The sequence below is a fragment of the Misgurnus anguillicaudatus genome, chromosome 23 (genome assembly GCF_027580225.2).
Source record: "Misgurnus anguillicaudatus chromosome 23, ASM2758022v2, whole genome shotgun sequence".
Taxonomy (NCBI): domain Eukaryota; kingdom Metazoa; phylum Chordata; class Actinopteri; order Cypriniformes; family Cobitidae; genus Misgurnus; species Misgurnus anguillicaudatus.
The window spans coordinates 14,231,091-14,246,279 of record NC_073359.2 but is presented as its reverse complement, the minus strand read 5'-3'; the positions used below and the strand labels follow the sequence as shown (position 1 = coordinate 14,246,279).

The window sequence follows — 15,189 nt, the reverse complement described above, 5'->3', positions numbered from 1 at the left end:
CGTGTCTGACACTACATGAAATACCTCTTTTAGTAATTTTGTGGGAACGGGGTCTAGTATACAGGACGATGATTTGGATGACGTTACTAATTTAGAGAGCTCTTCTATTGTAGTAGGATTAAATGACTCAAGATGTTCGTTTGGTAATCTAGTGGAAAATGTACTACTGGGTAAAGTGGTGGCTGCTTGCGTAGTTTCTATGTTTTCCCTAATAAACATAATTTTGTTAGTAAAGAAGTTCATGAAGTCATCACTATTGTGTTGGAGTTTACTATTGGTTTCTGTTTGTTCTTTGTTTCTAGTCAGTTTCGCAACTGTGCTAAATAGGAAACGAGGGTTGTTATGATTTTCTTTAATAAGCGTACTGAGATAGGCAGATCCGGCAGCTCCAATAGCCTGTCCGTAGCGCCAAACACTCTCCCTCCATGCCGAACGCCACACCTCCAACCCCGTGCCTCGGCAGTTTCCTTCCATTTCTCTAGATACTTTTTTAAGGGCTGCAGTATGATGGTCATACCATGGAGCTGGCGGTTTTTCTTTGATTCTCTTTTTTTTGAATGGGAGCAACGGCATCCAACGTGCTAGAGCAGACATTGTTCAGGTTTACTATTATAATATCTAGATCTTCACGGTTATCTGCTACATGTTTCATTTGAGACAGGTCTGGAAGAGTGCTAATAAAGCTATCTTTAGTGGTGGAAATTATTGTTCTGGCTAATCTGTAGCATGTTGTAGACCGAGCGGTCCTATCTAGAAGTATTGTGTATGACAGAAGGCAATGGTCTGAAACGGCATCGCTCTTTGGTGATATTTCGATGTCATTAATATTGAGTCCGAGTGACAGAATTAAGTCTAGTGTGTGATTACGAGTATGCGTGGGCCCCGACACGTTTTGTTTAATGCCGAGAGATTTTAGAACATCCATAAACGCACGTCCTAATGCATCTTTTGGATTATCCACATGGATATTAAAATCACCAACGATAAGAGCTTTATCTACAGTGACTGTTAGCTCAGATAGGAAGTCTGCTATTTCTTTAAGAAAATCTGTGTGGTGGCCCGGAGGCCTATATATGGTAGCTAAAATGAACGAAAGCCGTTTGTTGTTGCGATCAGTTATTTCCATATTTAACAGTATTATTTCAAACAAATTAAATTTTAGGTTGGATTTATGGTTTACTTTGAATATTTTATTGTATATTGTAGCTACACCACCCCCTCTCCCTTTTAGACGAGGAACATGTTTATAATAATAGTCTTGTGGGGTGGATTCGTTTAAACTGGTGTAATCGTCTGCTTTAAGCCAGGTTTCTGTTAAACAGAGTGCATCTAAGTTTTGGTCAGTAATTATTTCATTGATAATTGGTTCTTTATTGGTAAGCGATCTAATGTTAGGAAGGCCGAATTTTAACATTTGAGTTTCATCTGTTAATGTATTGTGTTCTAATTTTATGTTAATAAGATTTGTACGAGACGAGGTAAACGGTGCTCTGTATTTATTTGTTCGAGGAACAGACACAGTCGAGATGTGTTGGTACTCTGTTAAAAAAGGCTCTATGTGCTGGGATATATGTGATCTTGACATGTCAAGGCAGCTAACAGACTGATAGGTAAGCCGATCTGTCTGTTTCCTGACCTGGGCCCTGGATAGTCAGACAATATCAAAAGTAAGACTATTGGTCAGATTTCTAGAGAGTATAGCACTTCCTTCCGGAGACGGATGGAGGCCATCTCTCTTTAGCAGGTCAGGTATTCCCCGGAAATGCTTCCAATTGTCTATAAACCCTACGTTATGCTGAGGGCACCACTTTGACATCCAGCCATGAAGAGACACTAATCTACTGTAAGTTTCATCCCCACGGTAGGCGGGGAGGGGACCAGAGCAAATTACATTGTCTGACATTGTTTTTGCAATTTCACACATCTCTTTAATAGTATCTTTGGTGATCTCCGACTGGCGGAGTCTGGTGTCATTCGTGCCGGCGTGAATAACAATCTTAGAAAACTTACGGTTAGCATTAGCCAGCACTTTAAGTTTGCATCTAATGTCAGACGCTCTGGCTCCCGGTATACAATCGACTATGGTGGCTGGTGCCTCAATGCCAACGTTCCTGAGTATAGAATCTCCAATAACCAGGGCACCTTTAACAGATGTCTCAGCCGGTGTATTGCTGAGTGGAGAAAATCTGTTTGATATTAAAACAGGAACGTGATTTGGATGCCGAATGTGACTAGGCCGCCTGACAGTCACCCAGTTAGTCAGCCGCCTGGACTCTGATGTCGGAACCGAGCCATGTGTATTACGCTTAACACTAGGCGCACCCGAAACAGTGTTTGTAACATTAACATTAGCGGTCTTACTGTCCTCAACTAGCGTTCGGATGCGCGCTTCTAGTTCTGCAACCTTCTCCGTCAGCCTTACTACTTCAATACACTTAGCACATGTAAACCCCTCTATTCTGACGGAAGAAGCTAAACTGTACATGTGGCAAGTAGTACAGGTTACAATGACAAGCGGAGTCTTACCGTTTTCATGCTGGGCGATGGCGTCTCCGTTCGCCCGAACGCGGTCCGTGAAGCTGCATCAAGATGGGTGCTCGCTCGTTGCGTGCCTCGGTCGTCTCCGGGTGTCTGGAGCCAGGGTGATGTGAGGCACGCTGTACCGCCTGGTGCGAATGCCGGGACACAACTCCTCCACAGCTTCCCGCTCTGGTGAGGAAAGGTCTGAAAAACATACATCGGATGAGTCCGCCATTAGATCGAAAAGGAAGGCAGATTTACAGTAAACAGACAGTGAGCAAGTGCTAACTTCAACCGGCACGTTTGTTGATGCTAGCGGGCTATATGCTAACACTAGGTGTTTACTAGTGATAGATCGTTTTACTTATTAATACTGTTCAATAATCGAAGAGTACTAGTTAAAGTATTCCTAAGATAAACTAGTACGTTATATTATATAGATAGGAACGAGATAGTAAGAAAATAGGATTTAGATGATGAACTCGACGGAGCTCCAATGCACTGAGCAGCGTTTCCCCGTTTGCTAATGCTAGCGGGCTATATGCTAATACTGGCTGTTTACCAGTGATACATCGTTTCACTTATTGAAACTGTCGAATAATCGTCACGGTAAATTATTCCTAAGATGAACTAGTAAGTTATATTATATAGATACGAACAAGATAGTAAGAAAATAAGATTTAGATGATGAACTCGACGGAGCTCCGATAACAGTGTTGCCACTCTCTTGCGTCTCTCTCTTGCGTCTCTATCTTGCGTCTCTCTCGCGTCTCTCTTGCGTCTCTCTCTTGCGTCTCTCTCTCTTGCGTCTCTCTCTTGCGTCTCTCTCTTTATGGATGTCCGTGAATGTGCAAACCCACATGGAAAGAACCTATATGAGGATATATGCACATATATGAAACCTATATGCAGCTTATATGCACATACAGTATATGCTGCATATAGGAAAAATTGAGGTGCATATATGTGCATATAATAATTAATATAATAAATAATAAATAATTCAAGTTGAGGGGATGTTTGAGATGTTGTTTTTTTTAAGTCAGCCCAGACAGCTGAAAATGTACTGCGCAAATCAATTAAGCAGAGAATTTTGCGTCCATGAAAGGGTGAGGCTTATTCCAACTATAATTGTATAGTTTTAATTAAGGTTGGATCATTTCTATTGAGCTGCCTGTTCGTGAAGCTGAAAGTGCACGTTATAAAATAATATACCATTGATGCAAACCAACAGGAATCCTTGCTTTTTGCTCTATTATGCTTATGTTTTATGTGGGTAGGGCCCCCTATTAGTTATTGAAACGGGCCACCAGATGCTTAAGGCCGGCTCTGCACAGAACAGATCTAAGGGGCAGTCATGCTTATTGGCAGCAGACAGCAGAACATCAAGGCATGGGGATTTTTCCAGAGCATTGTCCCGAAGCACATGGCCAATGGGACTTGTGGAGGCTAGTGTTGGGCGATATGCCCCATTTTGAGATCGTCCTATCGTCAGCCTGCGAGATCGGCGATACATGATAGTATCGGGGGGCGGGGCAGTAGTTTACTTATTTTTTATTTGTTAATTTTTTACTCATTATAACAAGTCACTTGATTGGTGGACAAAAAAACAAGAGCAACACCGTCATGACCGCAACCTTCTTAAAACTGATGCCATTAATGCGAACGCGTCATTAAAACCCTAACCATGATTACTTAAAGGGCGTGTTGCAGGTTAAATTTTTTAACAAATTTGTGCAATTTGCTTGTTGATAATAAACATTTAAACTGTTATTCTTTGTATTTTATGTTGTTGGGTATCACAAAACGGAATATAATACGAAAAAATACAGCGGTTTGCAATGATTCTCCTTTCCCCCACAACGCACTGTATGACGTCACGCTGGGGAGAGAATTTACCAAAGCCGCCTTGAGAGCATTGAGAGTGACTATTCACCTTATTTTTCACGACAACAAGGGCGGCGCCATTGCGCTCATTTTGTCAACGTACTTCCGGGCGCATAGATGATGAGCAGCTGAGGCAAGGCGACGCGTTAAACTTTAAAAGCTCACTCAAACGCTGTTATGTTTGTTTCTTACCAATTTTAACGGACGGGAAGCCGACTGAGGAACACCCTTATCCCAAGTAATGGTTCGACTACGATGTTCCGGTAACTTTAAACCACGCCGGGTATTGAAAATGTGGCTTCAGGTGAGCTATCTTAGCTAACTATTTGCTCGTTCGCCTAAAGTTAGATTTGTGAAGTCCGTTCTACAAATACACTTAAGATCAGTAACGTTAGTTTATAAAATGCAACTATTTTGAATGGTTTTAATTGTCCACCTATATTTTTATATTTACGATAGTACAACGAGATATTATAGTACATTACATTCTTACAGTAGCCCACGTGATTCCTACAAGTTACTAAGATTTCAGATGCTAGAATGTCAGTTTATTTCTCATTCAGATATTGATAATGACCTATATAACGACATATTATTTAACACTGAAGTTAGAGGTTGTGTGTATAATGTTACTGTCTCTTTTTAACTCTTTCCCCGCCATTGACGAGATATCTCGTCAATCAAGAGAAAACGCTTCCCCGCCAATGACGAGTATTTCCGTCTTTCCGCAATACTGCTATTATTCCGCAACTTTTTAAAACCAGAAGTATTGCCCTATGGCAAGCTGCTGCATGTCCGTGTCTGTTTTAAAGATCGCTCTGAATGGGATCTCTATGAACAGTCCGTCACAAAAATTGAATTATCTCTGCTTTTTGCTCAAAATGTGGTGTTTTTGCAGAAACCTACCCATATTCAAAAGCTGATTACAAAATAACTACTGAAGGTAGGATGAAACGGTTTTTTTGTTTGAAAGCAGAGGGTCTGTTCTTTCATTTGGTATATTGTATGTTTATATATTTGAAGAAGAACATTTTCTGGAAGGCATTAAACTTTTGTGAAAATCATGAAAAACGCTGGCGCTGGCTGGCAACTTTTTTTAAAAACGCTGGCGTGAAAGAGTTAAAGCATCTCTCTCACACACTGTTCTGTTTAATTATGGATGCCATTTATATATTAATTCTCATGATGCAAGTTTATTTTAAATACTAACATTAAAATGTTTATGGTTATATTATTTTCACAGATGCATTGATGTGATGCAGTGGACAACTGTGAGGATGATACAATCAACATGTTCCTAAACTGTGATGCAGAAACACAATGGGAGGATCCATTCTTCACTACACTTTAAAATCACAACTCAACCTGAAGCAACCTACATCTGATATGGGAAAACACTGGTGCGGTTTCCCGGACAGGGCTTATCCTGGTCCCATGCTAAAATGCATATTTGAGCTACAATAATTTAAAAACACCTTGTACCTCAATATATATGAGTGCCATTGTTTTGTCACAAGATGCGCACCAGTCTTGTTTTTTGTAGGGTTTGTTTGTAAAAACTAAAATGTCCTAATATAATTAAGGCCTAGTCCTGTAAACCTTGTCCGAGAAACTGCTTCAATGTGTTGAGCTGGCACAAATGTACATATCTCTGCTGAGAAACAACCGTCTTTGTCAGCTTTACACAGGGTTGATATTGCATCCATTACACAGTCGCCAAGCACTTTACCAGTACATACACCAACAGCTTCCAGATAAACACTTGGGATCAGCTCCTGACTCTTATAAAGCTGTGTCTTAATTTATTGCAGGGTGGTCTTGCTGAAAAGTTAGCTGTTTCTTAGTCCATAGTTATTTTTTATAAACCTTTACAATGTGACCTGATTTTACCTGTTGTAAAGTTACATTAAAATAACTTTTTTTCCAGAAGATCAAGTGTTGGTTTTGCTACCAGTCCCTGGGTACATTTTACATGCTAGATTTGCCGGCCCATATTCAATTGTGAGAAAGTTTAATGAAACTAATTAAGTTGTTGCTACACCAGACCGGAGGAGTAAAAGTTGTGTGTGTCATGTAAATCGACTCAAAGCTTATGTCAACAGAATTTCTGAGGAAAAACAGACTGGTGTTGCTGAAAATGGTACAGTTTCTACTGCAATGGTGAGTGTAGTAGCTAAACCTTCAGTAGATGAGGTTGATCTGTATGACAGGAATTCATTTTCCTTTCCTACTCGCCTTCAGAATTCCATGGTGTTGAAAAATCTTCAAGATTATCTTCGGCATCTTATTGCAAATCAGACTAATGATTTATTGCAGTTGCTAGTGCTCACTCTACCTTATTTAATGATGTGCCGGGTAGAACATCTTAGTCAATAACATAACAAAACCTGACTCCTTTCCTCTTCCAAGAATGGAGGATTGTATAGATAAGGTAGGTGTAGCAAAGTTTGTTACGAAACTGGACTTATTAAAGGGGTATTGGCAGGTTCCCCTCACACAGCGTGCTTCTGAGATTTCTGCTTTCGTGACACCTACAGTATATGGTTTTGCTTTCAGCATGAGAAATGCGCCAGCTACATTCCAACGAATGATGCACCAAGTTCTGTTAGGAGTGGTAGACTGTGAAGTGTATCTAGATGATATTGTGATTCATTCAGATAACTGGGAACAACATGGAGACGCTCAAAGAAGTTTGTAGGCGTTTGGAAGCGGCCTCTTTGACTCTTAACTTGGCAAAGTGTAAATTTGCTAAAGGCACTGTCACCTATCTTGGTAAACAAGTTGGCCAGGGTATGGTAAAACCAATTGATGCTAAAATATCAGCCATACTTGCGTTTCCAGCTCCGTCAAATAAACGTGAATTAAGACGTTTCCTTGGGATGTGTGGTTATTATCGGGCTTTTTGTCCAAACTTTTCCACTTTGGTTTGCCCACTTACAGATCTTCTGAGTAGGTTTGGGTATCGTTTGAATTTGAACGATTCCAATTCCGATTCCTTGTTTCGATTCCGGTTCCTATCGATTCTCGATTCCGATTCTTTTAAGAGGCAGGGTCAAAATTGTTTAGTATATTTTAAATGAGCTAGCTAACCAATGGTCTTTCTGAAGGAAATAGTCTGACCTTCTCCATCAATTTTAATTTTATAAACTTTTGACTTTTTATGAACTTTACTATTAATTTCTCACATGGCTGTTTTCAACAATATAAATATCAAATCTATGAACTTGAATATAAATATTATAAATTATGAATATATTTTTACAGGGGTACACTTTCCTCAAAAGAGCTTTATTTTTAAAAACCTCATGAAAACACATGAGTGTATGATGCTGCTGCAGGTACTTGAACATGTTACCGTGCTCCCACTGATGGGCTAACTAACATTCGCACTCTTAGCTCATAAATTGTCTATGAAAAAATACATGGGCTAATTTGTTAGCTCAATGTTGGTGCAAGGCATTCTTTTCAGGGCTCCCAAAATCGCTAGCCCGACGTCCCGGGGCTATTGCGAATTCCTGTCGGGTTATCAAATGCATCTTCGCTCTGCCTGTGCGGGCTATCATAGGAAAAATATTTTAATGTTTTTGCATTCTCTCAGATTTTGTTAGGTAGTATGTACGGCGTCGTCTTGTCAGTCATTACTATCCTCACGTAACAAGAAGTGAAACTGAAAGCATAATTAAACCCATTATTCCTTTCGTGTTCACGTCTGAGATGCGCGCTCCTCTGCATCCTGGGTCCGCTCTTCACAAGTACGCGCTTGTTCTTGTGCTCAGCAAAAAGCGCGAACTCAAGTAATTTAAAAATAATAAGTCCTTTTGTTTTCAGAGACTAACATTGTTTCAGCGTTTCTTTTTTCTACCAGGGATTTCGAAATTTAGCGAGCCCTCATTGTATAATATATATTGTTTTACTTACTTGATACGGACTGCAGTGCAGTCACTGCGGTGCCAAGCTGGGGGTCATAGACAGAGGAAGAGGCAGCGGAGGACAGTCGGCGCAGCGCGTCAAAGACGGGGCACACATTTATTTCTACTCAATGAACGAGGTGCTTTATTACGTTCGACGTGCACCCTCCTATGCACGGTCGTCGGACTGTGAATCGAAACTAGGAATCGAATTTTAAACTTTTGAACGATTCCGGGAAAATCGCAAAGCTAGTCCCGGTTCCAATTGATTCTTGATTCTCGATTCCCAAGCCTACTTCTGAGTACCAAACGAGAATTTGTGTGGACTGTTGATTGTCAGCTTGCCTTTGAAGCAGCTAAAGATCTCCTCTGTCAAGCTCCTGTACTTTCTGCTCCTGATTTTTCAAAGCCTTTTGAGTTGCATGTGGATGCAAGCAATAGTTGTGCTGGAGCAGTATTGTTACAACAAGGTCAAGATTGTGTTGAACATCCTATTTCCTATTTTTCTAAAAAATTTGTTGGAGCTCAACAGAATTATAGTGTGATTGAGAAAGAGGCCCTTGCATTGATCTTAGCTTTGAAACACTTTGATGTATATTTAGGAAATAGTATTAGCCCTATAACTATTTATACTGATCATAACCCCCTGCTGTTTCTTTCTCGAATGTCAAGTGCCAACCAACGACTGCTGCGGTGGTCTCTCTTTTTACAAGAGTACAACCTGGATGTACACCATAAAAAGGGAAGTGAAAATGTTATGGCAGATGCTCTTTCTAGAGTGTTGAAGATGTAAAACATCTTGTGTAACCTCATAAGTAAAGAAAAAAGGTAAACTTTGTGTTAAAGTTTTTTTATTTATTTACTGTCTTAATGGTGGGGGTGTTACGGTCCAAGAGCCTTAAAGCTTATTTGTATGCAGTATGAGAGAAGTGCTGCCACCTAATGGCATTGTTGTGTTTTCTCCTCCTCTTTCTCTCTCTCCCTCTCTTTCACACAGGGAGTAATTGTGTCCAAGGTGAAGGGGATTATAGTGTGGTATAAAGGACGAAGAGAGTCAAGATGCAGTGCTGACGGCTACACTTTCGCTCACCTGATCCAGACTGTGATAGTGTGTAAATGTGGAGAGTTTTGAAAAACCGTGTGAGGTTTTTGGTGTTATATTATTAGATACAATGTTTATCTGAGTTAATTAGATAACTGGTTGACTACACTTTTATTTCTGTTGGATATTTTTGACTTGTTAATTTATTGTATTTATTTTAGTATGGAGGCTGTAGGGAAAGGGTGCCATTTATTTTCTACCCCCTTTCATTCCTGTTTATGTTAGTTAGGGAGGCAGATAAGCATGTGTCATTTGTTTGCTTATTTTTTACTTTTGATACAGCTTATTAAGTTCCTTTAAGAGTTAGAGGGTTTTTTGTTTGTTATGTTGGCTTGACCCTTTCCTGAAGATTTGCTTCCTTTATACTTTCAATCTTATGTTATTAATAAATCACTACGTTATTTTCAATTGATGTTAGTTGTGGTTTTTGGTTCATTCTGGATCAGGAGATTGATGTGTCTGTCAGTCATTTATTTTATTACATTTACTTAAGTTATTTCAGTTGTTACATTACCTCCCTTGTTTCCCCTAGACATATAAAGGAGGTATGTAACAGTGAGGGAGGGTCATAAAAAAGCGAACTGGAATGCAGGGTCGGTCTTTTGAGTAGAGGAACTTTTATGTGCCAGAAACCCGCACACAGTATACCGGAAGTAAACAAGGAGTAGAGGTAAACATGGCTAGACGCAGCACAGCACCACGTTTTTGGAGCAAGGAGAAAACCAATCGCTATCTGCCCCAAATCGCGATCTGCCCTGAACTATTCATTATCCATGTGCTGCTGCTGCTGTTGTTGTTGTCTTTGGATACAGGAAGAAGAATTGGAAACGACGCATATTGTCTTAAGGTTGTCCGTACGTCCAGACGCTAATCGTGCGTCGCCATATACATCAGGATATTGCAAATTGACTAAAAATTCCATGTATACAGGAGTAACTCTCTCTGCTCGCGCATGTAAACGGGTTATTCTGAATGTTACAGAAACCCGAATAGTGACCATAACCTGAATATCGACAGCATGTAAACGTGGTCACTGTAAGATCTTTTCTGCCTCGGAGGTAGTTGCATTGTTCTGCTCTCAGGATAGATCTCATTTAGGGTGTGTTGAGGTAAATTTCTCAGATGATGGTTTGAGCTGGTTGCTCTGGCTGTTGTTTGGCTGTTCCTGGCTGGCCGTGTTTTTTACTCTCTTCTGAAAGGCATGGTGCTGTGGTGCCTGTGTGTGACGTCCAGAGCCAGTTCTGGTTGAAATTCAGGAACAAAAAGAGATTTAACAGTTCTGGTTGAAATTCAGGAACAAAAAGAGTCTTTTTGGAAGCAACCCTTTAGTAGTCATTGTGCAGTCAGGCCATAATACTGACTCATGTGGTAACTTATGTTGTAATGCAGTATCTTAGGAGGAAGAAAGTTCTAAAGTGTTGTTGTCTTCTCTTTCTCAGCTTGCTCCGCAATGCAGGTAAGCTCATCTGAGTCAATTATAACAGGCATGTTGTAGCTGCTGGTAATCCACTTTGACTAATTGACAGATTGATGATCATGAGCGGATGCAGTCTTCAGGTAGGTGCTGTATGTTGTGGTTTCCTGCAGGGTTTGGGCTGAAGGTTGTTTGGCCAGCATGTTGAGGTCAGTGGGGCAACGGGAGCATGAGTGTCTGCAGAGATGCTTTGGAAGGATCCCCAATGGGGGCCTCTACCCCCCACTGGCAGCCTGTGACTTTGGCTGGGCCTACTGGTCAGAGAAAATTCTGTGGTGTGTTTTCCCTTTTCTATAAAATTTTAAGTCTGCAAGTATTGTCCAGTTTATCTGAATGATGCACAGTGTTTGCACTGTGTCCAGGCGGTTTGCATGTCCACCTGGTAGCTCTGCTTTTTTGCTGACATTGCTAAGGTTCAACTAGATGATGAGGCTGTAGATGAGGGCACTGATGATCCTGGCTCATTCTCTGTAGTCGTAGCTCTGGGTTGGATCATGCTGGTCTGCTGGCCAGCTCAGGTCATTGTCCAATTGTCCTCACCTCAGATGTTGTATGTCAGATGTCACTGGTAGCTCCGGGCAGGAAGGTGTTAGTTGCAGTGCTCAGCCAGGCTGCTAGTTGAGCCTAATGGAGTGACAGGACTGGATGATCTGGACTTCTGCGCACACAGATGGAAAGAGAGAGAGAAGCACAAACAGCCAATGCAAGTTCGCACAGATTCCCTGAGCTAAAATAATTATGTGGGCTATATGTGGTGCATTTAACTAGGGTGAACATGGCCGTACCCACCATTGAGGTCCGAACCTCTGGCATTTTCTGTCGCTCGTCTTATTTAGCTCAATGCTCAGCATTGGTTTGGTTTCTTGTGGCGCCGCACAGACCGATCAGCATATGACATCTTAAGCTGAAATATACTAGGGACGTCCGCGTATGCCCGGCATCTGCATGACGACATTTTTGTCATCAGAAGGGTCCGCAGCCCTACGTGCGCACCGTCCGCATGCTGCCCAAAATTTGAGTCCGCGTATGACAGCGCATGCGCCTGAAAATGTTGAGACAGGACACCACACTACGAACAATTACACAAAGGCAATAGACAGCGTTTGCACACACACCAATGTCTTTTCTCCTTTTCACTTCTTCCAAGAACAGACAGCTGTGAAGCATTTTTGTCACCATAATATTTGATTCTTGTTCTCTGTTTTCTTGTTGTTTGTTCTAAATTTTTCTTCATCTATCCAAATTTTTAAATGTAGTGTAAATGTCGCGAATCAGCGCAGCCCTGACGGCCTGGTAGAGTAATCATTTGAATAAGAAATCATTTGGTTTGCGGTAGGTGTTGAACGCGGCCATCTGTGCATAGCCGCGATGAGTATACTTGGAAAGCTGCGCAGGAGAAAAGGTTTACATGGCCCTTTAGCACCGTGAGAGCGATTCGACAGGTCACTCAGGCACATTGGCTTAAAGAGCACTTCAGCCATTTGCATTAAGCTTTGTATAGTTAAAACCCCAGTCATGTTTTTGAATGGTCGTGCATCATTCCCTCAGTTTCCCCTGAGACAGGAGAAATACAGATTTCAGTGTTGCACTTCCTTCTTTCATTGATGTAAAAATCATAATATTGCATCATTTAAAGCAGGAAGTCCAATATCTTTGTTGAGGGGGTGAGACTACAAACACCCCTTTTCTCGGTCAAATAGGCACCAAATTCGAAATGTATGTTACATTTTGACTACAAATATGATGCACTTTCAATAAAGATTAATGTTTCTACGGGTGAAATGCTCCTAAGCACTTGATGAAACCAGCTTTTGCACTCACATTGCACGCGGATGCACGCGATTTAACACAGCATTACGCAAGCGCTGCATTTAAACAGTTGCGTCTAATTCAAAAGTGAAAGTGAAAGTAAAATGCCCCTCCCACCCGGTGATATCGGTTTGTCACACGCTGATTAACTGGTGCAGAGTGCTGCAGAAAAGTGCTATATAAATGTAGCAAATTATTATTAGTTTGTGACTAAGGCAGCGGGTCAGCTTTAAAGTAATTACATTTCATCACCTATTTCTTACATAACTTAATACTTAGTATTTTGGCATAGCAGTAGGTATATAGCTCTATAATAGTTATAGGGCATAGCAAGGTATTTGTATGTATTATAATGAATATTGTTTTGTGATCAAGTTTTAAATATAACTAATAGAAGCTCCAAGGAACAACAAAGAACTTGGAATACCTTTACTCACAGCACTGACTTCAATCCAATGTAGGGCCAACCAAGGTTCATACACTAACATTACAAGAAAGCAAGCAAATTGTGACATACCGTTGGAAGTTACAGGAGAAAAGTATTGACTATTGTCTCTTTCTCCCAGGCAATGCAATATATGGAGCTTCTCCCTGAAAACAGGCGACCTGTAGCTGGAACGGAAGGGGCATTGTATCGTCACAAGCAACTGTTAAGACAGTTGCCCCCCTATGATCAAGACCACACATACTGTCACAGTATGTCTGAGGCAGAGCTAAAGGCCATGACTCAGTTTGTAAAATCCTATAAGGAGGAAGCTCTTGGAGTGGGGATAATTGCTCTGCCGGGGGAAGAAGGAAAAGCTAAGCAAAAGAATGAAAGAGCCTTCCACAATCCAGAACAGTACAATACAGAGACCACTGCCAGTGATACCACAGAGAAGAACAACCAGGAAAGTGAATATGTGAGTTTATTGAAGCATTTATTCTTAGTAATACCCTCACAAATTCCAAGTAATTTAAGTAAAATTATTGTTTCTAAATGCAGTTACTTAAAATAACGAATTAAAAAAAAATTCTTAACATGTTTTACATTATTACAGCAGCTCTCTTCTCAGTCGCTCTTAAGCACTCTGTTACTTCCAGACTCTATGAAACCCCTCATTTTGGAACACTACAATTAGTCAGGCTATCTTAGGGAGGAAAAATATAGTTTAATGCTTTTGCATTCTTTCACAGATTTGGTTGGGTAATTATGTTGGATGTATTTCAGGCATTGGGTATTGAAATTGCAATTAAATGCGTGCTTACTTTTTACTTTTACTTTCCATTCACAGTAGCTCAAATTGTACAGGGAGCAGCAGTGCTGATTGTCATTGATGCTTTGGATCTGTTGCATACAATATTCTCCCAACTTCATTTTGTCTGTCATTATTATTCTCACATAGAAAGTGAAATGTCCTGCAGCAAGCTTAAGCATGATATAGATTGCATGCACAGTGAAGAGAATTGGGAAATTGCTGACAGTTATGTCATAAACCTCTGTTAAGGACAAACAGCAGAGAAGTGGAGACATGAGCAGATGAAGGAAATATGCTGTTATGATTCACTGTAGCTGAGGGTTACAGAAATGAAGAGTTTGGTTCCAAAACGCGATAAACGCCATTTTTGAAAGAAATGAGTTACTGCCAAAATCAGTATTATATCAGGTCAGTATTTAAAATTAAATAATTAATTTTACGCAAATTCCAATATCCGCCATGTTATTCTGTCATCTTTTCTCCCTTTTTTCCCAAAATGCGATAAACGCCACTCCTCCTTTTTTACAGAAGCAAGCAATAAATCCATTCCAGAAATTACAGCGGACCATTCACGCAATGTAAACAAACATGGCGGCGCGCCGAGTACACGGAGTCCTAGTTTTTCTCATCTACTTTGTACTTTGTGATCAACAAACAAAACAAAATAATACTTCAATGGCATTGATAAACCTGGTTGTTTTCTGTGACGGGAAAGATTGTCATCAACATCTAATAATTTACGCGAAGCACTCGGGAGACTGGTGCTTATCTCCCGACAGCATCAAGTTTCTCATGCTAACACATTGACCCCAGGGGATCTTATGAATAACTTTACATTATTTTACTCAAAGTCAATGAAAATCGAGCAGGACCAAAACATTTTACAGCTGATCGCTGTGAAAAATGCTAAGCAACGGCGTCAAGTATAACCGCAGCAATATGACAGTGATCTTAATATGACAAAGTAAGTGTTTTGATTAATGACATTAATGTTTATTTTTATCAGTGTATATCACTGATTATACAACAGTTCTTTCTGGTTCTCGAATCTGATTGGCTAAGAGCTATGCGATATTGTGCTAATATCGGCACTGTAACCGCTTCACCTTTCGTATCATTCCGCCACCTAGTGAATGGAGGTCCTAAGCAGGCTCATCTCTGAATGGAAAAACACAGACGCGCTGTTTTGAATCACTCTCCGTGTGTCTCATTACTAGCTCATAAATCAGTCTGTGAATCCCCAATCGGAAG

At 40.6% G+C, this 15,189-nt stretch overlaps 1 protein-coding gene across 1 annotated transcript in view; it reads left to right on the top strand.

Annotated features, from left to right (window-relative positions):
* Nucleotides 1-15,189, top strand: part of lmcd1 (LIM and cysteine-rich domains 1) — a 132,244-nt gene that overhangs the window by 87,649 nt on the left and 29,406 nt on the right. The window contains exon 4 of the mRNA XM_055216719.2: nucleotides 13,267-13,602. Within this exon, the coding sequence (XP_055072694.2) occupies nucleotides 13,267-13,602 (336 nt within the window). The remainder of the gene's footprint in view (nucleotides 1-13,266; nucleotides 13,603-15,189) is intronic.